At 42.1% G+C, this 27,925-nt stretch overlaps 1 protein-coding gene across 2 annotated transcripts in view; it reads left to right on the plus strand.

Annotated features, from left to right (window-relative positions):
• Window positions 1–1,585: 1,585 nt before the first annotated feature.
• NTNG2 (netrin G2) overlaps window positions 1,586–27,925 on the plus strand; it is a 79,968-nt gene continuing 53,628 nt past the window's right edge. Inside the window, exons 1-3 of one of the 2 annotated variants that reach the window (XM_043530072.1) lie at window positions 1,586–2,446; window positions 3,618–3,731; window positions 5,899–7,026. In XM_043530072.1, coding sequence (XP_043386007.1) covers window positions 6,814–7,026 — 213 coding nt within the window. In that variant the 5' untranslated portion in view covers window positions 1,586–2,446; window positions 3,618–3,731; window positions 5,899–6,813. The remainder of the gene's footprint in view (window positions 2,447–3,617; window positions 3,732–5,898; window positions 7,027–27,925) is intronic. The other variant, XM_007061040.4, reaches the window with a different exon arrangement.

Consider the following 27,925-nt stretch of genomic DNA (forward strand, 5'->3'; position numbering starts at 1 on the left):
CCATAGCTATTAGAGAGAATGAAAATAAAATACCAACTCATTTTTATCCTGTGGCTATACCATAAAATTTAATAAAGCAGTAATAGGTAAAACACAGGGAATTTCCAGGGGATTAATGACCAGGGGGAGGAGCTGATGGTACACAGTGAAGCCTAGGGACATTAGCCAATCATGAATCCCCAGGCAATGCCCTATATCTAAGTAATATTGCTATTACGAAATAAACATTACAATGAAAATGGTATATGGAGAGTAGTAATCTGCTCACCGGCCAGCAAATTGGATGGGTGGAAGTGGATCCAGATTCCTCCCACCCCAACCCCTCTAAATGGTGCCCAGACCCAAAGTCAAGGGGGTCTTGCAGGTGAACTCCTCTTTATAGCTTGTGCTGGCACATAGTTTGGACCACAACCTGGCCTTGAGACATTGTTTTTATATTTCGCCTTTCATATTTCCCCTTTCCCTGCGGTAATTCTAAATTACATCCACCCAGCTTCAGGACAGAGGGATCCCTCTGCATGTATTTATGGAATTCCTAGGCGGGGAAAGCCATATCAAGGTCTCAGAGTTGTGGACCAAAGCAAATGGTATGACCTAATACAGTTAGCAAATGATAATGCAAACCACAGAAACATATAAGGGATGGATAATGCATTTTCTGGCTGGGAAATTACTGAAGGTTTGTTTAGAGAGAAGAAACAGACTTATTTATTTTGGTGGGGTAGGTTCTCTGGATTTTTCCTATAAATCCTTCATCTCTGTTTTTGTATACACCAAGAATGTGCCACTCTCTTTGGACCCTTTGCCTCTTTATGTTTAGGAATGATCCAGCCTTTCAGTACCCATCTATGTTGAGGCCTTACATTAGAATTATGGGACCTGATGCACAGAGGGGCTTAGCACCTTCACCTGCCCTTGAGTTAACCACCAGTCCATAGCCATAGTCTGCATATTCTTCTCCCCGGCCTCTTGGTCACAGGAGAGTTGCTCTCAACACCTACAGCTCCTGCTTCCTGCTGCTGGGAAAGTGTTCTCAGGCATTACAGATTTCCATGATAATCCCCAGCCTCATGTAAGAAAATCTGGTTTGGTTAAATCCAAAAGCACATCCCACCATTACCAAGGTATTTCTTTATTATCTGATTAACAGGCTCAGTAGCTCCTGCTTGATTCCTCCCCCTTAATCCCAACCTCCCGCTCCCCCAAACACCCCCCCCACACACACACACACCCCATAGCCTTATTTGTACTGTCGCTTCAGAGTAAAGGAGAAGCATGATCCCAAGGTTTCTGGGCGCAGAGCTCCCGGCAGGCGCGCTGAATCACAAACGGCTGGCCACATGGGTCCCCTGTCACCAGCGCATATCTGCAAAACAAAAACAGAGCAACAAACCAAACCAAAAAGCCAGCTCCCCACCCCGTGTACGAAGAGGGGCACACCCAGCGATCCCGACCCTTTGTTATCTGACCAGAGGTAGTGAAACTTACCCAGAAAGAACTGCCCATATCCCTGCAGTCACACGATGCAAAGCTAACCGTGCTCATTATTCAGTTGATCTAGGTATGCACATTAATCACATGGGGGGGGGGGGGGCAGGGGAGGGGCTCGGTCCCTCGGGACTGGGCAGAAGCTGCTTTGTCTGCACGCTGCGAGTGTCCGGGAGCGTGGTGCTGAAAGCTAAGGACGCTTCGCAGAGCTGCCCCAGACATCCTCCGCCTGCTGCCTTCTCTTCCTCGGCGCCGCTCCCCCGCCCCGGCATTTCCTTCCCTGCCCCTTTAAGCGAAGCACATTGCTCGCCGGCGGGATGGTGTGTGCGGGGAAGCTCCACAGAGGAAGTTACGCAGCCCGGGATCAGGCACTGAGATAAAAGCGAGGACTGTGATTGAAAGTGATGGCAAAAGGCTTTGAGCCTCAGTATTAACTTGCGGGAGAGGCGCGAGGGCGGGGGCGGAGGGAGCTCTCCTAAAGCTCCCGGCCATCTGCCCTTGAGCTCCAGGCGGGGACCCGGCCCCGGTGTCTGGGGACCCGGCCCCCGGGGCGCGGGTGCGAATTTGGGTTTGGGTTTCTCTTTCTGGCCGGGGGGGCGGGCGGGGTACGGCCGCGGGTGTCTGCGGTACGAAAAAGTTCAACTTCTCGTATCCCTGCTCCGGGCTTCCGAGCTCCCCCTGGAGACGGGGGGAAGGGGGTTGAAATTTCTACACCGACCCCCCCCCCCATTTTACCACCATCCCCCCCCCTGCAGCCCCTTTCCTCTCCCCCCCCCCGCCCAGCTGCCCGCTCCGCCAAGCCCTGGGACGCTGCCTCGGCAGGTTGGTCCTTACCGAGGGGTGGGGAGCAGCCTCCCCCCCCCAGCCAGGAGGAGAGGACGCGTGTGCATCGCCCGCCTGGCACGGAGCTCCGGCGGAACCTCCCTCGCTGCAGCGGCTCCAGGAGCGTCGAGCCCCGGTAAGGAATCCCGGGGCGTGGGGGAGGGAAGGAAATCGGAGGCGGGGAGGGCCCCCCGATATCGCTGAGCAGGGAGCTGCCCCCCTCCGCTGCCTGGGTTTGTCCGAAGCCGGCGGGCGGGTGGGAAGCCGCCGCTGAGGCTGGCCAAAGCACCCACCTCCCTGGGCAAAAGTTAGTTAGCAAGATGGGGCCACTGGCGGGCGGTGCCCTGCCCGTTTCTTTAATTTTCGTTTTAACTTGTGATCTGGATGGAAGGGATCGTTTGGGGAGGATGCTCTGTGACCAACCCATCGCTCCCACGGCGGCTTTCTCCGGGTGTTTGGGCAAGAGATTAACAGTCCAGCAGTTTCTGAAAGGTGTGAAGTTACAGGGTGGCTCACTTCAGTCTTTTCTATCAAAGTGCTCTGTCCGCCTTCCCCATCCCCTCCCCTCCTTAACTCTGCCTTGACTGGCTGCTTTGCATGCTCACATTTTAAACATACATATCTCTCTATATATAATAGAGCTCTGATTTGTTTGGAAAAAACAAAAGTAGCAGGAAACACCCAAAACCTTAGATTCTCCCCCCTGCAGTTCTCTTCCTGGCTTTTATGGATAAAGTGCACCTATGCAATAATTTGTTTGCCTGCATATGTTTAGGCAGATGTTAAATGATTTACTCTGCTCTGCTTATTGTAAAAAGATGATGCATTAGATTTTTGTGATTAGGGGAGGCTTTGTAAAACTATAAGGACACACAAATCCCAAGTGCAATATTATCTGGACAAATATTTTTAAAAGCCTCACCTTATTATTGATTGCACCCAACTTTCTGCAGGAAAACTTTTATGAAAGTAACCAGTATCTTGGAATTTTCAGTGCCTGCAATTTTCCCTACCTGACAGAGATGAAAGATAGAGACTAATAGCAAAGTCCCCTGGTAACAAGCTCTAATTTCCAAACAAGTTGTCTGGAGCTTTTTTCCTCCACCTTCTTTCTCTAAAGTTAGTTGTACGACCCTTGCAAAGTACACTCTAGATTATTTCTCAAGCTTTCACCCTTCTTGTGCCAAGGAAGTGCTGTTCTCTCCACTTAAACTTTTTTTAGAGTTTCAGAGTAAGTGATGCAAAGCTAGAGATCATCATATTACACTGACATCTAATTTCCTATTTTGCCTGCTTTCTAACATTAGTCCTTGAATGATCTCAAAGTCCTTATGCAAAGGGGTAAGAAAGAAAGAAAGAAAGAAAAAAAAGCAGCATCAATTTATGTGGAACCACAAATGCATTAAGGATAGCAGCTAAATGTGAGTGAGATTTGCAATCTTTCTGTTGGAAATATGGTTCTCCTCTGAGCTTTGCAACATCATGTGCCTGCTGTATTACATGCTGGGGGTATATTTTCTAACTTTGCTCTTTAGAATGAATTAAAAAGGGGTATTATCATCCTGAAAAAGAGAGAGGGGATTAAAAAAATCTCCTTGCACACAGTGTATGTCAGTCTTTTTGATTTTTATAGTTCGAGGCGACACTTCTGGAAAGAACATTGACAACTCCATCAAGTTTACTTTCTGTACTTAATTCCAGAGCAGTGTTTTGTAACTCAGAGTGTTGTCTCATTATTTCAATAAAGGGTTGATCCAATAAAAAAAGGAAAGAGCTAAGTCCAGATACCCAGATAAAATCTAATTTTGTATTTTTAATACTTTGGCTATCAGTCCCTTGTGATTGCTGAGTACTCTTAAAGGAAAATAAAGAGCATTGATTCTATTTGTTCCTGTGAACTACAGTTTCTTAATTACATTGGGTGAAGATTTATTTTCCAAGGACAAAACAAAACTGATCAGGGTGAAACCTGTAGTTTCAAAAGATTTTTTGTCCGTATTAGCTTTATGCCATATTATTTCAGAGCAACACTGAATTATTTCTGCAAAACATCTGTACGGTTAAAACGTTGACACTACAACTATAACAAGGAGACAATGTGCTTGTTTGACTGATTGTAGATATATTCTCAGGCAGATTTTTATTTCCTTGGGAATATGTGATATTTAGCAAATATAACAACAAAACAACTAATAGATAGTATAGAGTCTTTCCTTCTTAAGCTTCTCCCTCCGTCAACCATTCAAGTGCAAAATGTATTATTTTTAAGGTTATGAAAATAATTTCTTAAAGATAACAGCACGGAGTGCCCGTCGACAGAAAATTACCTTACTTGGTTTGTGTATTCTACTGAAATCTCTACTTCTCTGTGATGTTGTTTACCAGTTGGCGGTGGCCAATTTGATGTAATAATTAGGCACTGACTTTTATAATAAAAAAACAGCTCTGATGTCAGCAGGGCTTATAGACACTTCTGTGTCACACCATTTTATTTTTTTTACTAAATTTACTCAATGTAAAAATAGCAGACTATTCTTTTTTGGGGAGTTTATTCAGGGCCAATGAAGCTATAACTGGCTCTCCTTTGAACAACTAGAGATGAAGCATGAAAGATTGGTTTTCTTTTCTGCATTCATTCATCTCAGTCAGAAACCCTTCAGTCTAAAAAAGGGGGCGGGGAGGGAGATGTTAACATAGATGTATGAATCCCCCTAACATGGATCAATGGATCTGTAACCTAGAGTTTCACATAGTAACCAAGGTTCATGATAAAGCAAATACTGAACACACTATGCAGGCAAAGTCATCTTTAAATTCTGGAGGGGGAAGGGGAGTTGTAGACTCAGGTGGAAAGAGAATTAGTCATTGCTCAAGTTTTTGTTCTGAAAACACACTTCACACCTCTCATTATAGAACTACTTTGGGATTAATGCTGAGAGAAGTTTGCCTTTTTTTGTTATTTTGTTTTGTGATTACTTGCGATTTTTATACTCCAGTGGCAAGAGAGTATACACTTTTTTTTGTTTAATCTGAAATGAATACCGGGAGAGGTCATTGATCTTCGTGTATTAGGAAACCTTAAAGGTTATTAGTACTTTAAATTGTTTTCATTAAATGTTATTGTGCAAATAAATCCTGTCTGTGGATACTGGACTGTGTATCTGTCTGCCTAGCTACCTTATTTATTTGCTTATTTTGTAAGACTATCAATTTGTCTGTCTATCCCTCCTGTCTATGTCTACTTATTCATGGTCCATTCTCAATCTTCTAATGACCTATCATTTCTTCTTGATATAATTTAGAGATCCATTAGTGCTATTGTTTTTCAGATACTGTTAAAAATCAGATACCCTTAACTGAGGTAGCTACTGATACAAACCTTCTATACAATAGAACGCCGATAAGTATTTTAATATGGATTGTTTTTATTAAAGTTGTATGTCTCACTTACAAGCTTTTTTAAATCTCATGACTCCTAGAAAGCTCAGCCTAATTTGTGTATATTCCATAGGACAGTTGTGTTCTTGCAAACCTTGTTTCACCTTCTTCCCCTTTCTTCCAGCTAATCTGTCTTTTAATTTGTTGCAGGTGGTGCTTGCTAATGAGCTCTCCCTTTCCCCTTATAATGAACAAGAAACGAGACCGCAGGTAGTTGGATGGTTTGTAGCTGAAGCTTTGGAAACTTGGCATTATCAGCCAGAAATTGTCCTACGTGCATGCCTTTTCACCAATGCAAGAAGCAAAATAAGAAACAAACAAACAAGTCAATGGTCTTATTTTCAATAAAGTGACCATAGGACAATCGGTTTAGATGGCTTGCAAAATTTACCACCCAAATTATGTTGTCAGAAAAGTTACCCTTTAAAAGAAGTAAAGTTTAGGTCCAAAGAGTCTCCCATTTCAAGGTTACATAGATCATAATGTCACTTAAATATTTTTTAAATAAAGTTTGTTTTTTTAAAAAAAAATAATTATTTAAGGCACCACAGTTTAAGGCACTTTAAAAAACTATACATTGGTAGCAGATGAAAAGGTTAAAGAAAACTTGATCTAGCCTCATCATATAGCCTCTCCAATTTTTCTCCTATCAAATTTCATCAGCGAATCAGAACTTGATAGGTATATTGATTGAGTAGAGTCACCTCTAGATATTTTCACACTGATGTAGACGATCTTTTATGCAAAACAAACAAAACAAAACAAAAAAACCATTAAGTTAAGGAAGACTTTTGACCGCTGATCAGCAGTTCTGGAAGGGCTGTCCATAATTCTGCAGATCAAGTGACTTGCAAACTTGGCTTCTGTACTAAGAGACTTTCCTTGTCTGAACACAGCATACAGAGCTGGGCCATTGTTGTCATCTGGATCTCCTTAGGCTATATAATTTTTTAGATGAGACGTTTCCATGCTGATCCTGACAGTAACCCCTAGTTCAGTAGCTGCCTTTCTCGGGACTCTAGGCATTTCCTTTGCCCAGGGACTCTGCGCTTGGTATCAGTTGCCATGCTGCACCTGGTTGCTTTTCTGTTGCACTGTCTCCCTCTGGCCATGGGACACTATGACATTTGCAAATCCTGGGTGACCACAGATGATGGCCCATCATGGGAGTTTTATGCTTGCCAGCCCAAGGCCATGCGAATGAAGGACTATGTGACAGTGAGAGTGGATCCACCAGGAATCACCTGTGGGGACCCCCCTGAGAGATTCTGTACTCATGTAAGTATTTGGTTTCATTTGTTTTCCTAGTTGATGTGGTAATTAATTATGCTTATGTCATCAGGGACAGAGTACTGTAGCTCTGAGACAATGGGTAATAAGGATACCCTGGATCACAGTGCCACTGTTATCTGGTAGTTAGAACAAGGAACTTGAAATCAGCTTGTCTATCTAGGTTCTTATACTGTTCTCCTCATTGTCCTTTCTGAACACCTTAGTTTTATTCCCAACTCTGCCACTGACTCACTGTGAGACCTTGGCGAAATCACTTTAATCTCCCTAGGACCTCAGTGTCCCCATATGTGGCATGGGAAGAATACTTACCACCACACAGGGGTGGTAAGTAACTGTTTGCAAAATGATTTTGAGGCCTGTGAATGAAATATGCAATCAGCATTATACTACATGTCTGGCTCTCAATAGCATTCATCTTTCTTAGAAGCTCCCCTGTCATATCTTTTGCTGCAACATGTAAATACCAGCAGAACAGCCTAAGAGTGGGAGATAGTGCTGTGTCACAGAACAGAATAATGAAGACGGTCCTTAGATCAAAGGAAGAATCACTGAAGCTGAAGATCAGTTGTTTTGTTATCAGTTTGGGATGGATGATGTTTTTAGGTCACTAGGGCCAGATTTTCAAAAGAGCTCAGTGCCCAATGTGCATCCATATTTTGAAAACGTCCACTTAATTAGTGCCTAAATGGGAGCAGAGCACTTCTGCAAATCTGGATCCAAAGGCCTGTGTAGTTCACTGGACTCCTATGTCAATGGCACAGGAGCCATATTTTATTAGTGATGAGTAGATGTTCTGTCAGTGTGTGCTAGGGTGCTGAATAGAAAGGAAGGGTATATTTTGGTTCATGGAGGCAGATGGCTTACATGTAAGACTCCTGCATCTCAAAACAGCTTCATAGTGAGAAATCCCTAAAGCCTATCCCTTTTCTTTTCTCCATCTTCAACATGAAGAGGCACCATAGCCAGACACTCACTCTTGTATTTAAAATCTTCAACCTATTTTCCCTTAAATATTAATCATTGCCTTTTACTGAGTGCACCACAAAGCTGGGCAGGACCATTTGATTTGTAATTCACAAGGATTACTTTGTTTAAAGAGTTCAGAAGTCAAAACAAACAGCAAAGCAATATGGTTTAAAAGTCCTTTCCTAAACTATACGACGTTAGAACCATGGTGAGTCAAAAAAAAAAATAATCAAATCACATTTTTAAGGAAGATTGATGACAATCAAACTATGTACTGAAGAGGCTTCCATCCTAATGGCACTGAAAGGGGAAATGTCTTCTTTACAGATTCTAAATCACCAATTATTTGTGTTGAGGCGGGAGTATTGTCTAGTGGCTAGACCAACTGGCTGGGAGTAAGGATTCTCAGTGTCTATTCTCCACTCTACCACTGACTTAATTTAAGATTAGTTACACCACATGAACTCTGTGCCTCAGTTGCCCTATCTGTAAGATAGGCAAAATAAGCAGCTCATTTACTGCTCTTGAGAAAAATCAAGATTTATTATCCCAAGAGGAGAGTATTGACCTAAAGCTAACTGATGCCAAATCTTTATGTTCACCAAAATACAAACCCAACATTTGTATTGTTACATATGTTCAGAGTGTTTTCATTAGAAACATCTAGTAATTAAGTCCACTAATTCCAAATTTGTAACAATTTTCTCTTTTAAACTAATATTCTTATAGGACAGATGAAGTTATAGGTCCACAAGAATATAGTTAACTATTGATAAGTCAGTCTAGAAGCATAGATTTCCATTTATCTGATTGGCTGCAAAGGGACTAAAAGGTGAACAACAGATTTCACTGAATTCATCAGGATGCAGTTACTCGCCAGTGCACTCTGGTTAACACTCCATCAGACCTTGGTGTTGTTGACCTATCAGGAGGTCAGTTAGAAATTTACCGACCCACTACATAAATATATTTAGCCAGTAATGAGCCAGCATCTATTACATGTAACAATAATAATTCCTATCTTACCTGGTTGTTGTGTCTTAAGTAACGTACCTGAACTGCTTGGAGAACCTTGAAAGAAAGGGATCTAGAAATGCAAAATATTATTATGGATTTGGTTGCAATTCCACAGCTAACTCCAGAATAAACATACCGGTCCTACTATAGACATTAACCGAGTTGTACAACAGGGAGAATTTGACATCTTGTTAAAGTTTCAACTTGTAATGCAACAAAATGCACCCAAATATATTCCTTGAAGAACAAACAGATTTGGAACAAAAGTGTTTAATTGTAAGTCATTTTCTATATCATGTGACAAATTCTGCTCCCAGACCCACTTGTGCAACTGTTATTACAATTCATGGGAGTTAAGCATGTGTAGCTGAAGGTGGAGTTAGGGTCCCATGCGTCTCTGCTACAGTGCAGTTAAATAAGTACCTGGGGGAGCTGTGAACCTAGGAATTGTGTAATAACTCTCCATCATAGCCCAATGGTAAAATATAATATCATGAAGGTAGAGCGTGACACTTAAAGCCTCTTCAGGTAACGTATCTGTTCATCCTGTGCATTTTGTTCCATTTATTTTGATTTTTATAGCCTCTTTCTTAAACTCCTGGTGTTTAACATAATTAAAAATAGCAGAGATTCCATTTAGAAAAATTAACGGATCATGTTAGTTAATTGGCCTTATAAAATCCCAGCTCAAGCTGCCATTCCCCCTTCCTGGGCCATCCCCACCAAACCCCTTGCCTCTCCCAGTGCTGAATAAATTCTAAAGGCGTAAAGAGGTATATGATAATGTTGCATATAACAGTAGACAGAAATGTAATAATAAAAATTAAGCAGAGTAGACAGCCAGCCCAATATTCAGTGGGTAGAACAATGTGCTGCTATGAGAGAAACCTAGGATGGAGTCTAATTCTTAGGACTTCTGCACCTTTGGCTGGAAGGCCACCATGGTAACTTTTCACAGCTTCTGTCATGGAGAATGGTATATGCTCCCTTACCCTTGAGCAGCCCCTTGTGGTCAGCAGAGAGAGAGCCAGTCTTGGAAGAGGTGGTTGGTTTAGTCACAGGGCTTGTGTGGTGACTTAGCACCTATTGACACAGAGAGGAGAAGACAATCTAAAGTGGGGGAGTGAGGGCTGTGAGCAAAGAATAATGGCCCTGTATAAAGGAGATATGAGCAAAATCTCAGGGCTCTCCATCAGTCATTGTGGCTTCTAATCCTTAGTCCCTGTTCAGCAACTCCCACAAATGTTGTGTTAGATGCTGTATAGCAAAGCTAACTATGGTGTATGATTACATTCTCCACACACTTTTTCCTCTCCTGTTGAGCTGATAGTAAAATATTCAATCATTTGCTCTCCTCTGTAGTTTTTAATTACCGATGCAGAGCAGATAGACACTCCTGAGAGCATGGCTTTCTAGCAGAGTAAATTTTATGATGGCTGTTTTGATCTCTCTTCTCTCAGGTGTCTTCTGTAATGGCAGGCTGCTATGCATCTAGTTAAAATAATAATTTAATTACTAATTAAGCACTCAGTGCCGAGGTGTGTGCAGGGCACTGTACAGACAATTGAAATAAAAATAAAATTATATACAAGATTAATAAATACATGATTAAGAACTTCAAAGTAGATAAAGAGGAAATGGTGATCTAAACACCTGGCATTGTTAAAAATGGATGTAGGAGGGGAGGCCTGCACAGAAGCTCATGTTATGGTGGCTATCCTGCAAGATGTTGGATGCCTTCTGTGTGGTACCCTCAACTCGTATTGAAGTCAAGGAGACACTCTGCAGCCTTCAGGATCAGGCTCTAAAACTGTAACAGCTCTGAAAGAGGAGTGTTTTCAGATGGTGTTTGAAAAGTGGAGTGTGATAGGCTGAGGTGGTTGTCTGGGGGATTGCAAAAACTCTACCGACTACTGTACCGTCTCAGTTCTAAAGAAATTTCTGTTCACATCTGGCTGCTTTTTCCACTCCACAGAGCATTCCTGCTGATTATTAAAGTAAGGGGTTTTCTTTTCACAGTTCTTGAACTTTCTCCTGTTTATGTCAGTACCCTTCTGGCAGGGTCACCTGAAAAAATGAATTGTAAATTTCATGATGGCTGGAAAAAGGGTGTGGGGGACGGGGAAGATGGATGGATGGATGAATAAGAACCTGAATGAATCTAAAAGTGAGACTAGAAATTAATAGGAAATAGCTCTCTTAACCAAGGGTGCTTGGGGAGAAGAGTGAAATTTCAAAGACCAGCTGCAGTGTGCTGCATACAACAGCTAAAACCAGATTTCAAATGAGGGAAAGTAAGAATTGCTGCTCTATAGTAAATCTTTCTATGGGTTTGTGTGAGTGCAGTAGCATGCTTCTGCATTACCTGTTACAAAGCTACTTTGTCATCAAGCTGTTTTATTGGGGGGTGAGTGGCAGAATACGGCCTTTCTAATAAAACACACTCCGGTATCCAGATATTTTGGACCAAATTCCCCTCTGTGATATACAGAGACAGGCCCTATTGAGTATGAACTGATGCCACTGAGAAGAGAATGTGACATTTGTACTTTATTTTTCCAGGTCTGCAAAAGACTAATTATTTACAATTAACACAGTTGTGTAGGTTTACAGTGCAACTTACAGACACCGAAAAGACACATTCTCTGCCCCAAACACAAGCAAATGTTAGGGTTCCCAGCTAGTTATAACAAATGCATTCTGATCAGGGTGGGAAATGCTCAGCTACAGCCCTCAGGTACTAGAGAGGTGCGGCAGCAAGCTAATGTCCAAAACTGTAATCCATGTAATTAGTTGTTGATTAATGCTACAGAGAGCTGTCACTGTGCTAGAATACCTCCGTGGTGCATGCAGCCCATCTTTCCATTGTGAATTAGCCTTAGTCTGCAGAGGGGGGTGCTAATCCTCATTCACATGGTGCTCTTTGACAGAGGGCAGGGCTCTTAGCCCGTATTAATGGGTCAGGGGTATTTTTTACAGTGTCAGCATTGCTTCATCTGTAAATATAGCTTGTTGATTTTGACAGGAGTCTGTAAAAGGAAAGAGCTCCACTTTATTTGTTACACCTTCAGCTACATGTGATCTGTGTTGATTCCTAGCTAACTTCTCTGAATGGATCCTCATGTGAGGTCTTTACACCGTTGGTTAATGTTGTTGTTTCTGTAAGTTTTAAAGCCACACGAAAATGGGGCTTGTTTAAAGAATGCTCTTCCAAAGACACTCTCAGAGATGCCTTGACACAACATATCTAGGGGTCAGAACAACTGATGGTTTAACTCTTCTTGTTAGCTTGAGCCACGACTAAAATTGCCCCCCCCCACCCCCCCAAGCTCACACAATGTCCTGGCAGGAAATAAACAAGCCAACCTCACTATCTGTTTTATATTACCTACGTTACTGGAGCTGAGTCCAGAAAACTGGTAAAACTTCAAGTGTGAAACTGCGTGTGATGTCTTAGTGATCTCGGAGCATACATGAGCAACAACAAATATGTGTATCCACTTCCCCTCTTGCTTTTTATAAGTTCAAGCCTACCTTCTGTTGACTTTAAAACATCATTGGTTTGACTAGGGGACAGGGAATCAGAGCTCCTTGCAGTTCTATTTACAGCTCTTCTGCTGACTTGTCGTATGACCTTGGGAAAGACATTTCACTTCTTTATGCCAAAATTTATCAGCCCAGGCACAAAATCTAGCCTCTTACTCTAACATGAAGATGATGAAATTATGAATGATATTTTACTCACCTATCAAAAACCTAATGTAACTACTTGGCTGGGGGAGGGGTGGGCAAATACCATTTTGTGAAGATGTTTTTCCTCCCCCTTTGTAAGCTTGGAAGGACCATATTTACCAACATTGTGGTGTTAGGATGCTAAATTAATGTTTAAAATGGTTTGAGTTCCTCTGATGAAAGTGGTGGGAGAAGAGCAAGCAACAAAGCATTACTGTTTCTTTAAATCAGGAGTGAAAGGTTTTCTAATGCACCAATTCCATCCATTGATCAGTATTACTTCCAAATTTGGGAGGAAAGGCTGGGTAGGACTCAGCGTTAGTTTCCTATTCCTAATCACCTTCATCAACAGTACTGATGTTAGTGTGACATTCACTGCTGCATTTGAAATTAAGGTCGATGACTCCTTGCCTGCTGCCAGACCCCAATATGTATTAAAATTTTCCAGCTCCGGCTGCAAAAGCAACCAAAGGTTCTACTTAGGTACCATAGAATTTGAATGCTCTAATAATCTGGGGGATCTACATCACAAAGTTAGGTTGGCTTAACTACATCGCTCGCTCAGGGTTGTGAAAAATGTTATGCCACTATGCAAAATAATAAAGCCAACCTAAGCCTCAGCATAGACACTGGTAGGTTGACGGAAGAATTCTTCCATCATCCTAGCTACTGTCTCTCAGAGACGTGGAAGATGGAAGAACCCCTTTCGTTAGTGTAGTAAGTGTCTACCGTACAGAGCTACAGCTGTAGTATTTCTAGTGTAGACATACTGTACAAAAAGAGCCTGAGGTCTACACAGCAGCTGAGAGGCATGATTCCCAGTGCAGGTAGACATACACCTGCTAGCTCTGCTTCAGCTAGCGCTTAGAAATAGCAATTTGGCCCCCGCAGCATGGGCAGCAGCTTGGGTTAGCCACACAAGTACAATCCCACCTAACCTGCTGGGTGCAAACGTGGGCAGCTAGCTCAAGCCATCACCTGCACTGCTGCAGTCACGCTTCTGTTTTTTAAACACACTAGCTCAAGCAGATCTAGTGCGTGTCTGTCGGCCTCCCAGCTGCTGTGTAGATGTACTCTAAGGGGGAGTGCATCTCCAGCCTTAAATTAGAAGTTACTGTGTAGACTGAGTTTCCCACACAAGCTTTAGCTAAATCAGTTCAATGATCTATTTAAATGCATGAAGCAGGATTCATCTTGTGATGAGAATAATGTCCCACTATACAATCAACTCTTCTCAAAATGTTGATGGAAAAACATGGTGATACAAAATTTAAATGATACAGTGAACTTTCGGCTAACCCCTCTGTGAAGGATAGGGGAGAGGGAATGAGCCATTTTTACCACTGTGGAAAAGTCCTATAGAATTTAATAGTGGTCTATGGAAATTACTCCAAAGACGTGTATAGGAGGCATTGTGGTCCAGTGGAAAGAAGACGCTTACTGCTTATATTCTTTCCCTAGGTAGGCTGCAGCAAATCCGTGTTACTGTTGGGCACTTCAGGTAAAATTCATGGAGTTCATATTAAGGGGAAAGTATTGGGGAGAACTCAGTAGATTTTTGAAAGTAAAAGCAAGAGTTTATTTCTTTGTCAGTGGTATGGAGTTTCCTTTAAGTGGAACAAACACAGACCCAGGGCACAGGATAATGCATGGAACTAGAGAACTTTTTTCTGTTACTGGTATTATTATTTATAGATTGCTGTGTATGGCACTTTACAGATAATGAATACATGACAGGTTTCTGCTCTGAGGAATTTCTAATCTAAATTAGGTTTATCTAGATTAGGAACTCTTCTGTTTTAATACCAGCTCTGCAACTGGCTCATTTGGCCTGGTCTTGGTCAAGTTTCTTAGTCATTTTGAATCAGAAAACTGGAATTTTTCATATAGAAAATATTGAAACAGTATTTTGACAATTTAGAAACTTTTTACAAAAACATTTCAAGTCAAGAAATGTGTTAGCACCCAATCCTTTCCTGCAAAAAGGATAGGTTTCAACACATTGGCATTTTCTGAGAAAAAACATTGCCAGAAAATTCCCAGCCGGATCTGATGGAGAACTGCTGGTTTCCTCCATGTTGTCTCTTGTCTGAGCAAACAGATGCAATTGATTGTTTGAGAGAGAAGGAGCAACCACCCTAGTCATGTCTGACCACCACAAAAAGATGCAGATCTTATGCCAACAAATTTAAGGCGATGGGGTCTCTTAGGTTAATGAATTCATTTTCTGACCTAGTTTGTGAGCTCACTCATGCGTATACAACAGCAACTCAGCAATGCTCAAGTAAAAGAGCCCAAATTTCAGACTTGTCAAACTTATTATGCACGTGGGGTTTTCAGTGACCTCGTTAGCAGGAGTTCTTTAGAGAGCACCATTCTATACCTCCTTTCAAATTAGTGTCTTTCCCTAAATATGCGGCGACCCACAGGCTTTATGCAGTTCAGATTCATTAGTGGAGATGTCCCTTGTTTATATTCAAACAGTTCAACCTGGTACACATTTTCCTGTGCTGGAAAATGTCAAAAAGCCCCTGCTTCTCATGCATCCACATGGACTGTCCATTGCAATACATAAACTCCAGTCAGGTCAAGGAAGTTGAAAGGTGGGGGAGGATGGGGAGCACTGTGGCTGCAGAATCCTGGCCAAGAACCACTGCAAGTAATAATATTTAACACTTATAGCGTTTTCCATCCAAGAAACGCAAAGCACTGAACAGTCAGTATTATAATCCCCATTTTAATGAAGGGGAAACCGAGGCAGAGTTTTTTTCAAGTGACTTGCTCAAGGAGAAGAGTAGCATTGCCATGACGATACATCAGAACCTAATGTTGGCTTGAAGATATTTAGCGAGGCACCAATGTCTAATGGACTGAGATGAGGAAAGGAAACCAGGAGCCCTTTAGTTCTAATCCTGATCAGTTCTGTGATCTTGGGCAAGTCCTTTAGATTCTCTGTGAGTTTCCCCATTTGTAAAATGGGGCCATTGATACTTCCTGCCTTCACAGTGTAGTTGTGATGCTTAATAAATTAAGGTTTACAAAGTACTTTGAGATCCTCTATAGAGGTATCAGTATTAAAGGATTGTTATAACCACTGTATGGAAGATGAACATTTTTTCTTGCTCACTGGCACGTTCGCACACATTCTCTCGTTAGGGGATCGTCTCCTCCTATCCCTTGAGACATTGTTTAGCATTTTACGGCACACTGATGGGCATTTGTTTATATACTTAGCATGATATTTTTTACCATTCACATGGCTCTGCCAGAAAAGAAAGTATCTGATGTTTAGGGAAAGGAATAATAGGATTTAAAGTGGCAGAGAGGGGCATAGGGTACCGTGGATCCGTTTCCAACATGATCATCTGCAGAGACAAAGTTCTTTCAGAGTGTGGGGCAGAGAAAGTGCGGCTACCCTGTGACTTCACCTGGTATCCGTAGCATTCATAGGTCCTGCTGGACTGAACCACAGGGAGGTAGCATTTTGCAGGTTGGAAGACCAACCCCAAAAAGTGGCAGACAATGTTAGCCTATTGATAAAGATCACTCTCATACAGACAGTAACCTGTGGTTACTCCACAGCGTTCTGCACACATGCATCTACCCAGTTATTTCTGTGCCTACAAACAGACAGCTTTGGGGTGGGTGGGGAGTGAATTTGTTTTTCCACAGGATACCCCTAGCTCCAGTGGAACTCAACTTTATTCTCTAACTTTTCCTGAGCAGGTTCCAGACTCAGTTCAGAGGTAGAGAGGTGAGGGAAGGCGGGAGACAGAACTAAGTATGGAGAGTGCATTCAGGTATATGTAGCTGTGCAGACTCTGTGGGCCAGATTGATCACATCTTGTGCTCTCACCTATACCTGTGCAAAATTGGTCTAAACCACAACCGTTCTGTTTGTTTTTATGCACAATTTGAACTCACTTTACACCGGTGTGAATTGCTATACACAAGGCAAAGTTTATGAAGAATCAGGCCCCATGTGTAGCACACTGGTGGCATAAGACAGTGATATGTCAGTGTATGCTTGCATGGGAATGGTGGATGTGCATCTGGATTAGTTCAGGAGCTGAGGGTTGGGGGGTGTTGCATGAGAGAGAAGTGGGTGTCTATGTACATTTTAATGGAAAACAATTATGCACGTTTCCAAGTGCAAACCTACAAATTCCTTTTAAACGCAAACTAGAAAAGAATCTTCCGTTGCCAGTGCTAAACACATTTAAGGAAGTGGGAAGGCTCCCCCACACCGCGTGGGTACTTTATAGCTGTGTGTCCCTGTACACTTGCAGAAGGGTGTGACGCTGCGCTCTCTATGGAGAGACAGAAAAGTCACTTTCTGCTCAGAGCATTCGTCAGCCACTTTGGTACTGCCTAATGTACCATGTAAAGTACATGTACCAGGTAAAGCCCACATCATCTTACATGTTACCGTTTGTACTAGACATGTCCTTTTTGGAATGCTCATGTTCCAGAGGAATAGCCAGCCAGTGCTTCAGAGAATGCCCCTGCATTCTAATCCCTGCACAGGGGTTGGACTGGAGAGGACAATTAGATGGTTAAAGACAGACAGGTGTATTGAACTGGTTAGAGTGTGCACCTCTGCCCTCTAATGGACAGACTCAGACCTGCTCCATTGTGTCAGTGGCCCTGTACTGCTAGCAACTAATGAAAACTCAAATGATAGTAATTTGGGGAAGGAGGATCTCTCTTCTGTTCCCTGTTGTTGTTGTTAAGTTACTGTGACCCTGGTGTGCAATGTAGTGTCTAGAGCTTAGCAGCTAATTGATTTTTCGGTTCAGTAGCTGAACCAAAAATAGTTTAATTTCAATCCAAAACTGATTTAAAAAAAACTAAATGGTTTGTCTAAAAAATTTTGAAACAAACAGTTTGACTTTCAAAAAAAAAAAAAAATTCCATCACCGTTATTTTAGAGGAAATAATTGGACCAATTCATGAATAGTTTCGGTCGCCCAAAACAATTTTTTGGTGAATTTACTATTCACCAAAACAGTGTCACTAATGACTGACAGTAACACCTCTGAAGTCCAAGATGGCCATGAATTTGTGTTAATACTTTGCCTTTTAAAGAATATAATAGCTATGTAATTCTGCTGGAATATTTCTTATATAAAACAGGAGTACGTGCTAAAGTGCCATACACAGGAGCCATGATACTAGGCCAAAGGGACAGAGTGGTGGTCACTCATGTATCCATCATTTTGATATGAGCTAAGTTCCCTGCATGAAGGTTTGCTGAGAGAATCCCTGCCAGCCTTTTTAGGAACTCCACATCAGTTCTCAGCTCACCTCCCCTACCCCTTTCCACCCTTACCCCTGTGTCCTGCCCTCCCCCATTCAAATTATCTAGGCCTTTTTTTACATAATAAAATATTAATGTCAGCATAGACAGTCTCTCTGCAAAGGCTGCGTGTATTGAGCTTACGAGGCGTATAAGCTTTTAAAGAGCAGGACACTTTTACTACTTCCTAAGCATTTTCTTAGTCTTGAATCAATAATGCACTTACTATTCAGTATGTGGGTCATTTTTATTGTGTTCCTTCTCATGCTGTGTGTGCATATGTGCACGCGCACGCACACACACGTGATTTATCGCCATAGCCAGCTCCAGGCCCCAAATCTGTCAGGGGCTTGACTGGGGACAGAGGCCAAGAAGCTAACTCTTGAATACAAGCATTGGGGAGGGGAAGAGGGGAGAGAGGGTCGCAATAATTCCCCCCAGCAATTTGTCAATGCAAGAAGAGAGAACCAGGAAACATATGAATAAAGAGGTGCTGAGAACATTGGGTTAAATCTCCCTCAGCTTCTTTGAATGTATACGTATATTTGTCTCAGATACGGTTTCTGATCACTTTGCTCCCTGTTTGTTTGGAGGATCTTGGACTGTAGGTCACTCTGTTAATCCACAATCAAACTCACAAAACAAATAGTCACTGTTGGCAATCCTGTGTCTGAGATCTTAGCCTGCCCGTGGTGGGTTAGGTGGGTAAAGAGGTAAGGTAAGGCAAGACTGTGGAGGTGAAAGGACTGTATCTGATGGTGATGGGATTATCGGTTCAGAAAGAAGGAGCTGTTCAAAAATTATTCCCTGGAAGCTGGGGCTGCGTGTGATGCATGTATGTGCCCGGTGCAAAGAGGAGATTATCTTCTTAAGAATGGAATTTTCAGCACAGAGAACTGTTAACCCCTGCCTCCTCAAAGCATAATGTATACCTCTGCCCAGACCTCTAATGATGTGGGGAAAACACGAACTACATATCTTTGAACAATCAGCAGACAGACACAGGGCCAACTTTGGGGAGCTCAAAGCTGCAGCCCATCTATTCAGGGCCCTAGAAATACCAGTGTCAATCTGTCTTTAAAATAAAGTTTCTAGCCTTTTTACTATGAAGATAAATTGTTCACTAGGGTTGAAAGTTTACATCTTAAAATGTTGTCACTGTGCTACTCCACCCACATGTAAATTGCTAGGCAGTTTTCAGAGTAACAGCCGTGTTAGTCTGTATTCGCAAAAAGAAAAGGAGGACTTGTGGCACCTTAGAGACTAACCAGTTTATTTGAGCATAAGCTTTTGTGAGCTACAGCTCACTTCATCGGATGCGTGAGCTGTAGCTCACGAAAGCTTATGCTCAAATAAATTGGTTAGTCTCTAAGGTGCCACAAGTACTCCTTTTCTTTCTAGGCAGTGTGTCCTAGTGGGTAGAACACTGACCTGGGACTCAAGAGACCTGGGTTCTGTTCCCAGCTCAAACACTGGCCTGCTGGGTGACTTTTGGCAAATCACTTCACTGCTGTGTCTCAGTTTCCCCATGAGTAAAATGGGGATGATACTGCCCTCCTTTGTAAAGCACTTTGAGATCTACTGATGGAAAACACTACAGTGGAGCTGTGACAGACCTGTCAGAATGTTGGTTAAACTCCTTGCGTCACTGGGGTGAGTGCAGATTTAAGAGGAAAGATAAAAGGGTTTTATTCTGTACCCAGTTCTGTGATGGCAGAAACATGACCGTCCAGCTTGGAATATGAAGAGTCTCAGTCACTCCTTTATTGCCAATGGGGAGAGCAAACTCTTTGTTCTCTGTCTTAGCTAGCTCAGATGATCCTGGAACCACGCCTCATATAACCTTGGCAGGGTCAGTTCACCTCTTTATCCTCATGAGGTGGACGTACTACTGAGTTCTAGGGAACGTTGTCTCTTGGTTAGAGCAGGAGCTGAGATTTTAGGGTTCTGTTACCAGCTCTGACCCTGACTCACTTTATTAGGGCCAGTCACTTAAGCCAGAATCTTCTAAAGTGGTCTCTGATTCTTGGATGCTTCAATTTTGGGGTGTCCAGCTGTAAACCTCGTAAGGGGCCTGATCTTCAGAAATTCCGAGCACCCAAAAATCCATCTGAAGTCAGTAGGAGCAGTGAGTGCTGAGCAACTCTGAAAATCAGAGTCCAACCTGTCTTGAGTTGGATATCCAAGATCAGGGGCTGCTTCTGTAATGTTGGGCCTTAAGCCTTCTGAGCCTCATTTCCCCAGTCTGTAAAATGGGTACTGTGCCTGTCTACCACACAGCTGTGTTCATAATTATGAAGCTTAATTATCGTTTGGAAAGTGGTTAGAGATGTTGGGCTGAAAAGAGTGCACCATATTATCAGCAGTAACAGTCGAATACCGCTGGACTATAATAAAGCACTAACAAGATCCTTCTAGAATTCACAATATAATAGATTGGAGGCGGGGGGAAGGAAACAAGTAGCCTGGACATATAGGCTGAATCTTTTCTATTTCTTTTCATGGTAAGACAGGCCCAGGGGAAAATATGGGGCTTGGATGAACTGCATGCTGTTGACTGAATAAGTATATCTGCTTCAAGACAAAAAGGGGTGGGGGTGGAAGCAAGATGTCTTACTAGACATATCCCGGCTTATGATTACTAAGGGCTGTTTTATTCAGACAGTGGTGTCTGTTTCTGCTGACTCATGGAATCCTGAACAAGCACACAGACAAAATGTTTCCTAATGCCCCTTGCTGAGGAGTGACCTTGCACTCAGACAACCTTTGATTGGGAAGAAATAGAAAAAGAAACCGAGGGGGGGAGGAGGGGAGAATAGGGAAGAGTGCAATCAATTGCGAAAACCACAGGAGCGGGGGAGGAGAGAGGATGAGTGACATGAGGGTGAGCCAGAATTAGAAGCATCTCTGTACAGGGACCCCATTTCTACTGTGTTAATAATTCATACCAGCTCTGACTTTTCTTACCAACAAACAGGAAACAGCTCGTTAGTAAGGACATTTTTTTTCACCCCTTTGCTTTCTCTGCCCTGAGACGAGCCCCTGGTGGCTAGTGCAGAGGTGGAAGGGGATGTGGGGAAGGGCAGAAAGGATGCAAGTTATGCTGCCCCATCCTTCCCACCCTTCATCTGCCTCTCTTCCCTAGTGCCATCACCTTAGGGAGAAGGCCAGATACATTCCTAGGAGGATGAAACTTCTAAAATGTGTCACGTAACTGCTGACATCTCACCAGAATCTTTTCCTATGTACATGGCCATTTCCGAATTTCTCCTCAGAATGTTTGTTTAACATGAAAATGAATAAGAAGGCAATTTCTCCTCCATCTCCAGCTGTGCAGCTCAGGTTTGCTCGCTTTTAGGAAGTAAGTGAGGCTCTTATAGCTACAAGGTCATTTACAGGTGCACCTACCCGACCGGGTTTTCAGGGGGTTGTATTTTGCCCCCCCCCCCCCACTTACAATCTTCCATCCAATGTACTGTATCTTCCTACAATTTGGAAGGAAAGGAAGAAAGCCTTTCGGTTTGTTTTTGTTTTTTTCCCCAAAAAACATGCAGAAATTTTCCAGTGTTTTTTCCCAATGGAGAGACTCGATAACTTTAAGAAAAGGACAATTTTCCACTGAAATTTTTGTTTAGGAAAAACGGGCCTTTTTTATAAAAAGATTTTGAATGAAAAAATTCAGCCAGCGGGGCACACACATGCACTGCACACAGTCCTGGCTTCCATGTAATAATTTGTGAGCGGCTTCATCTTTCCAAACCGATAATCCCATCACAGTCTGATATAGCTTCAGTCCCTTCCATGGCCTCATTATCCACCTACCCCAGCCAGAGATAGGAGAGAGGGCACAGAGTCAGCACCACCATGCCCTAACATCACCCCATTCCCTGCCCCCAGACACTCCCCCTTGCCTTTAAGAGCATCTGAGATGATACCAACATAACAATTTAGTTGAAGTTTTCAGAAGTCAGATAGCTTAGACTCATTTCCTTCTTCAAAGATGTCTTGCACCAGACTCAATACATGGCTCAGGATAGCAGAATTTCACTTGGCTGGCACTACTAGGTCATGCTTTCTAACCTGATTCAGAATGGTGGTATGAGACCCAGTCCCAGTTCGTACTGGTTTAGCTACTTCTGTGTCAGGCATGTGTTTCGATCAACTGTAACTTCAAAAACAGCAATGATTTGAAGACTATGGGTCTTTCAAGTCTTCTAGCACTATGCAATACTTGATGGTTCAGAGGAAGATGTAAATATCCCCATGATGCACTTGGGTGAATTGGGCAACTTTGTATAGGGGGTGGGTGGAAATACTGCAGAACTGTTTGTTTAGTATGAGAGAGGTTCACCACATATACGTGTTAGATTATTTTCAGGCATCCAGATGCCTCTGCTGGCGAGTTATGTTGCTTGCCAGCTATTAGAAATAATCTCTGAAAAACTAATTATAGCTGTTTCACCCATCTCTTCCCTCCTAAATGCGTGAAGAGCAAAAACTAATTGTCAGTGAAATATTTCCATTTCTCTGGGAATTCCATCCTGACCACTGGCAGGTTATCAGTTTATGCCCTGAAGCATGAGATTTAATTACCTACAAATGTAATTTTTGGTTATAAAAATCACCTTGTCCTTTCTTAAATCCAGACACAACATTTGACCCTATGAGTCAAAAGCAGCAAGAAAAAAAAATTTAACTAGGCTATTTTTAAATAAAAAATATTTAAGCAGCTGGTGTATAGTCATATTTTTTTATTTGTCTTTTGAAAAAAAAAGTTCTTTAACCAAAGCCAGCTGAAGATAGTAGAATAGTTTTTGCTTTAAGGATCTCTGAATTTGGTGTTTGTTAACTATTCACATTTTCTAAGATTGTCCTACACAGAGCTGATTGAATAACTGATTTTTCAATTCAGTGGCTGAACTAAAACAATTCTTTAAAAAAAAAAAGTTCAAACCAAAACGGATTACTTTTCCTTGCCAAAATGAAAAAAAAAAAAATCATTTGGGGTCAAATGAAATATTTCCTTGGACCTGAAATGAAATTTGTTGCGTTTGATACCTCTGTTTCAAAATGAAACATGGTTTCAAAATGAAAAGTCAAAACATTTCAAAATGGATGAAACCACCCATTTCAGTGTTTTTTGGAAATTTAAGAATTTTTTTTTTTTTGGCTGAAGCTGTTCACTGATTTCACCCCAAATTTGTGAATAGTTTTGGTGCCCCAGAGACTGCATATTTTGGCAAATTTAGTAGTCACCTTAAAAAAATAAAATAAAGATGCCCAGCTAAACCTTCATTGCAGGAGTGTCTTACCTGTAACTCTGATGCTGAACTGGAATCCCCGTCTCACGAGTCCCATTTTGGGGGTGGGATGAGGAACTCAGATAAAGGAAAGTCAAGCCCAAACTGGTCACTAAAAACCAAAGCTTCTCCTGGGCATTTCAAGCTTCGACAACAAAAAAAGAAAGTTGAGGAGTTTTTGTTTTAAACACTGAAGTTAATTATTTGGGAAAGGGGACAGATTGATTTCCTCTGCAACCAAAGTTCTCCGTTTTCTCCACAGAAGAGGGATTGCACAGACAATGGCAGTTCAGACTTCCTCCTTCACCAATCTACCTCAGACCTGATCTGGGGCGCGGGGGGAACCATCTGTATGGATGGTGGAGTTCAGGTTCCATGGCCTACTCAGTGTTTTGCTCTCTCTGTTGAGACTGCCAATTATGTTACCAGTTATGGTGGACTTTTTGTGATCTCTGCCTGCTAGGAACTGGCCTGAGACAAACTTATTGTGCAGAGGCCACCGAGTGCTAAGAACTGTTGGTTGTTCGCTATCGACCTGCACCAGCTCTGAACCAGTGGTCTAGAGAGGGCAGTCCCCATAATCCAGTATTCATTACCTTGATTTATCCCGTCTTCTAACTTTCTCCACCACGTATTGTTATAATCCTCCGCAGTTAGGGTTTTATAATGAAAGTGCTTAGAGAACCTTCATCAGAATGAAGGTCAGAGGCCTTATTCGAATTATAGGTATATGACACCAGGAGCCAAATTCATCCCTGGTGTATTTACATTGAGGCCAATGGAGTTTTATTTTGCCCTACTTACCACGTTACTAGATGCCCGATTAATGTGAGGCTCCATACCCAACTCATGGGGTGGGGGCGGGAGGACAAAGATCTGCACTAGGAACTAGCATAGGCAAATATCTCCTTTGCCCCTGAAAAGGGACGGAAAATAAAAGGAATGAGGTTTGGGTGCCTGTTGAACACGTACAATATAATCAGCTGCTGTGAAGAGCACTTGGGGCTGGCAGAATATTAGTGCTGATAGGGCCTCTAATCCTAGGATTAATCTGGGGAACTCGGCTAAGTGTAAAGAAGAGAAACAGAACATCAAATGCACTGGAATGAAAATTTCAGCTTTATCCTGCAGTCTCCGAGACAAACAAATCCAACTTTGTGCTTCAAAGAAAAACAATAACCAACTGCATTAAATAGAATACATCTCTCTGTGCTTGTGAGCATATGTGAGAGAGACAGAATGTTGTTATGGGCGGTGTTTGTTTAAACCTTTCCGCAGCAGGAGCGGGCAGGGTAAATACACAGGCTGATTCATTAGTGCTCCTGACCATCTGCTCCTCAGAGCTTGGAGCTGAGGCTGAGCTCCGACTCCACAGGTCGGGTCAGAACGGGGTTTGACAGCAGTGAGGTTAGAGATTTACACATCTCCTGTGGCTGTTGGGTGTCAATCTTCTCAGTGATTGACAGGTTGCTTGCACCGGGGGCGGGAGGAAAGAGGACTAAAAGACACCCCTGGTTCATCAGAGCACTGCTTGATACAGTAGAATGTGCTTTTGTAATGTCTGCTGCTCCTTGTGGCACTAATTGCAGGAAATTGAGTAATCAGGTGCAAGTGAATAATGTCTACAGTTGCCTTTGCAGAATCTGAATAAAATTTGATCCTAACTTAAGCACTTTGTTGCTGTCCTAGGCAAAACAGGGACTTTGTAGACTAATCAGCTAATCTTTAAGATGGAAATCAAAGGCAGGGTCATATGGCACCCTACTAGAAGCATAAGGAGCTCTCAATTGTGTCATAAGGTCCTTAAGACACCTGAAGTGCAATCAGGATGGGCTAGTGGTGTTAAGGGGGGAGGACTGCAACCTGGTAGGAGTGGGGGTGAATTCAAGCTGCAGTTATCTAGCTACCAATATCCACAGGAGGAAATTGCATACAGATTTCCAACTGTGTCCACCTCTGAAATTGCCCCAAATTGAAAAAACTTGAAGGCCACAGAAATTCTAATTCCTCTCAGTGATATTTTTCCTACAAAACATAAGTGTCTCCTATCAAAACTTCCAGATGTGTCCCTGATAAACCAAGAATCTTAGATTATTTTAGCTAAGAATCAATAAAAAGTCCATTTGCAACTTGCTTTTATTAGTCCCTGTTTTAATTCAGAATATTATCCTTACCTGCTTCCATAAATGGGCTCTGATCCTAATCCTTGTGTGTGTCAGATTTGCCCATCTACTGTCAGTTGTCACTAGCCTTCACTACTCTTCTCCTCTGGGCTTAATCCTGAGAGGTGCCAAGCACCCACAATTCCCATTAGCTTCAGCGGGAATGATGGGTGCCGAGCACCTCATGGAATCAGGCTCTAATACGGAAACACTGCCAAACCTCTTCTTTTCTTGCCGTCAGTCTTTTGTCACTTTACCTATGGCCCAATCGTGTTCACTTTGAAATCAATTGGAGTTTTGCCACTGATTTCCAAAGGAGCAAAGTCAGACTTTTAGTCAGGTTCCTTCTAAACCTGCAGTTGATATCAGCCGCAGTAGGTGTGACTGAAATGCCTTTCATCCTAGTTCCTCTATACCACAGCTGTTTGCAGTACTTGCAACGAAATCTGAAAACCCTCCAAAAATCTGAGGGTTCTTGCTTTGTGTGTGTTGGTGTTGTAACACAGGTCTAGATTGGGGTGGGGGGAAATCTACAGAACACTGAGGTTTGTTTTATTATTTGTCAAACAAATGCATTTTCATTTAGAAATTGTCCTATTTAAGAAAATCTTCCGTTTTTAAAATTCAAAACTTTTTTCAAGGACCAATTTTAGTATCAAAATTGATATTTTGTCTTGAGGCAAAATCTTCCATTTGTATTAGTCACATTTCTTTACTATTATAGTACTTATTTTGTGAAAAGCAAAATTTGTGCCCTCTTAAAATGGCCGTGTTGACAATAATCCTAGCAATCTGACCCAGGAAGCAATTACATTACACCTGCATGGGGTTCCATTGACTCCAGTCACATTGTGTGTGCAGGCACAAGGGCCCAAGCAAATCAGATGGCAAGAACAGGACCATAATTAATATTTTGGATGAAATTTCACAATAAAAATGGGGTGACACTAATATTTGTATTTTTCACAGCCCAGCTCAGAATGTATTTGATTTTTTTTTTTTTTAAAATATAGTATTTTTCCCCAACTAGGCTGTTAGTGGTTTTCTGTTTTGCTTTTTTCCTGGCATGGAGATCCACAGAGGGCTACATTTGTATTTTTGTGCAGCTTTCATCGTTCACAACAAATGTCTAGCTTATTTAAAGCATTCAACATCTTAACAATAAATAAAGTAATTTCATCTACAAAAATATATATATACTTTGTGCTATAATACACAAGTGGTTTATCTGGCAGAAAAGCAAACAACTTCCCATCTTCATTAAGGGCCAAATTCTGCTCCTATTAAAGTCAATTGCAAAATTTCCACTGACTTTACTGGGAGCAGGAGCAGGCCCTAAAAACCTAACTGGTTTTATAGAGTTGTAGGGCTCTCTCATTTTGCGTCCTGATTTTTTTATATATATACCTTCCATCTGTCTTCACCCCAGTTGAATAACCAGTCCAGCTCCAGTGTCTTGTATTTATATTCTTTTGTATTGCCAGACTTTAATCTCTTTTTTCCTCAGCTAGCCTCTCAATAAACCTGTAACTGGTTCTCTGACCTCCATGCCCTTGCTCCTCTTGGTATTTCATTTCTGAAGCAGTTTCGTGTCTGATGCACAAGATCATCTGCCTATCGCTCACTAACTTGGATCATGTTCCCTCTTGATGGGTATGGTCTGAGGACTGAATTCTGCAAGGTGTTAGGCACCATCAACTCTAGTGCACTAAGCACCACTTAAGAGTTTCTCAGCACCTTGCAGGATCAGCTTGTAAGTGATGTTTTCAGCCCCAGGGCGTAATTTTTAGAGATGGATCCCAAATCCAAACCCTGGAACCAAACACCCTTACATTTGGGGTAAATATTTATTAGGCTTTGAACATTGCAGCAGGCTCCATCTCTATACTGGGCTGAAGCAAAACCTTGAATCTGAACTCACCTGGACTTTGAGGAGGTTCAGATCTGGATTTGAACAGTCACCTTAACCCATTTCTAGACAGTTCATGCTCTCAAGCAGATCTTCCAGATATAATAGCACAAGAGTGCCTCTAATTGGTCATTATAAAAACTGTACTCAGATTAGGCTATTGGAGTTTGCTCTGCCACCTTGGGGTGTGGTCTCACAAGCTAAACAGGGGTGGTATCTTATCATTACACAACAGAAAAAATAGTGACCAAAATACAGCATACAAAATAATAGGAAAATGGAAACATCAGATTGCCAGGAGAATAATCAAGCAGCCATGAATGGTAGCATGTGACTTTAAAAAAAAAGTCAAATCAGCTCATGTAAGCCTTTTATAATGAAAACGTAAATATCTTGAATCCTCAAAATAATCTACCTAGGGTCTCCTTGCATGCATGAGGGAACAGATACTGAAGTAATACCTGGAATTGTTTCAATGGCACTTTTTAAATGATCTTCT

Source organism: Chelonia mydas, chromosome 16, assembly GCF_015237465.2.
Source record: "Chelonia mydas isolate rCheMyd1 chromosome 16, rCheMyd1.pri.v2, whole genome shotgun sequence".
NCBI lineage: Eukaryota > Metazoa > Chordata > Testudines > Cheloniidae > Chelonia > Chelonia mydas.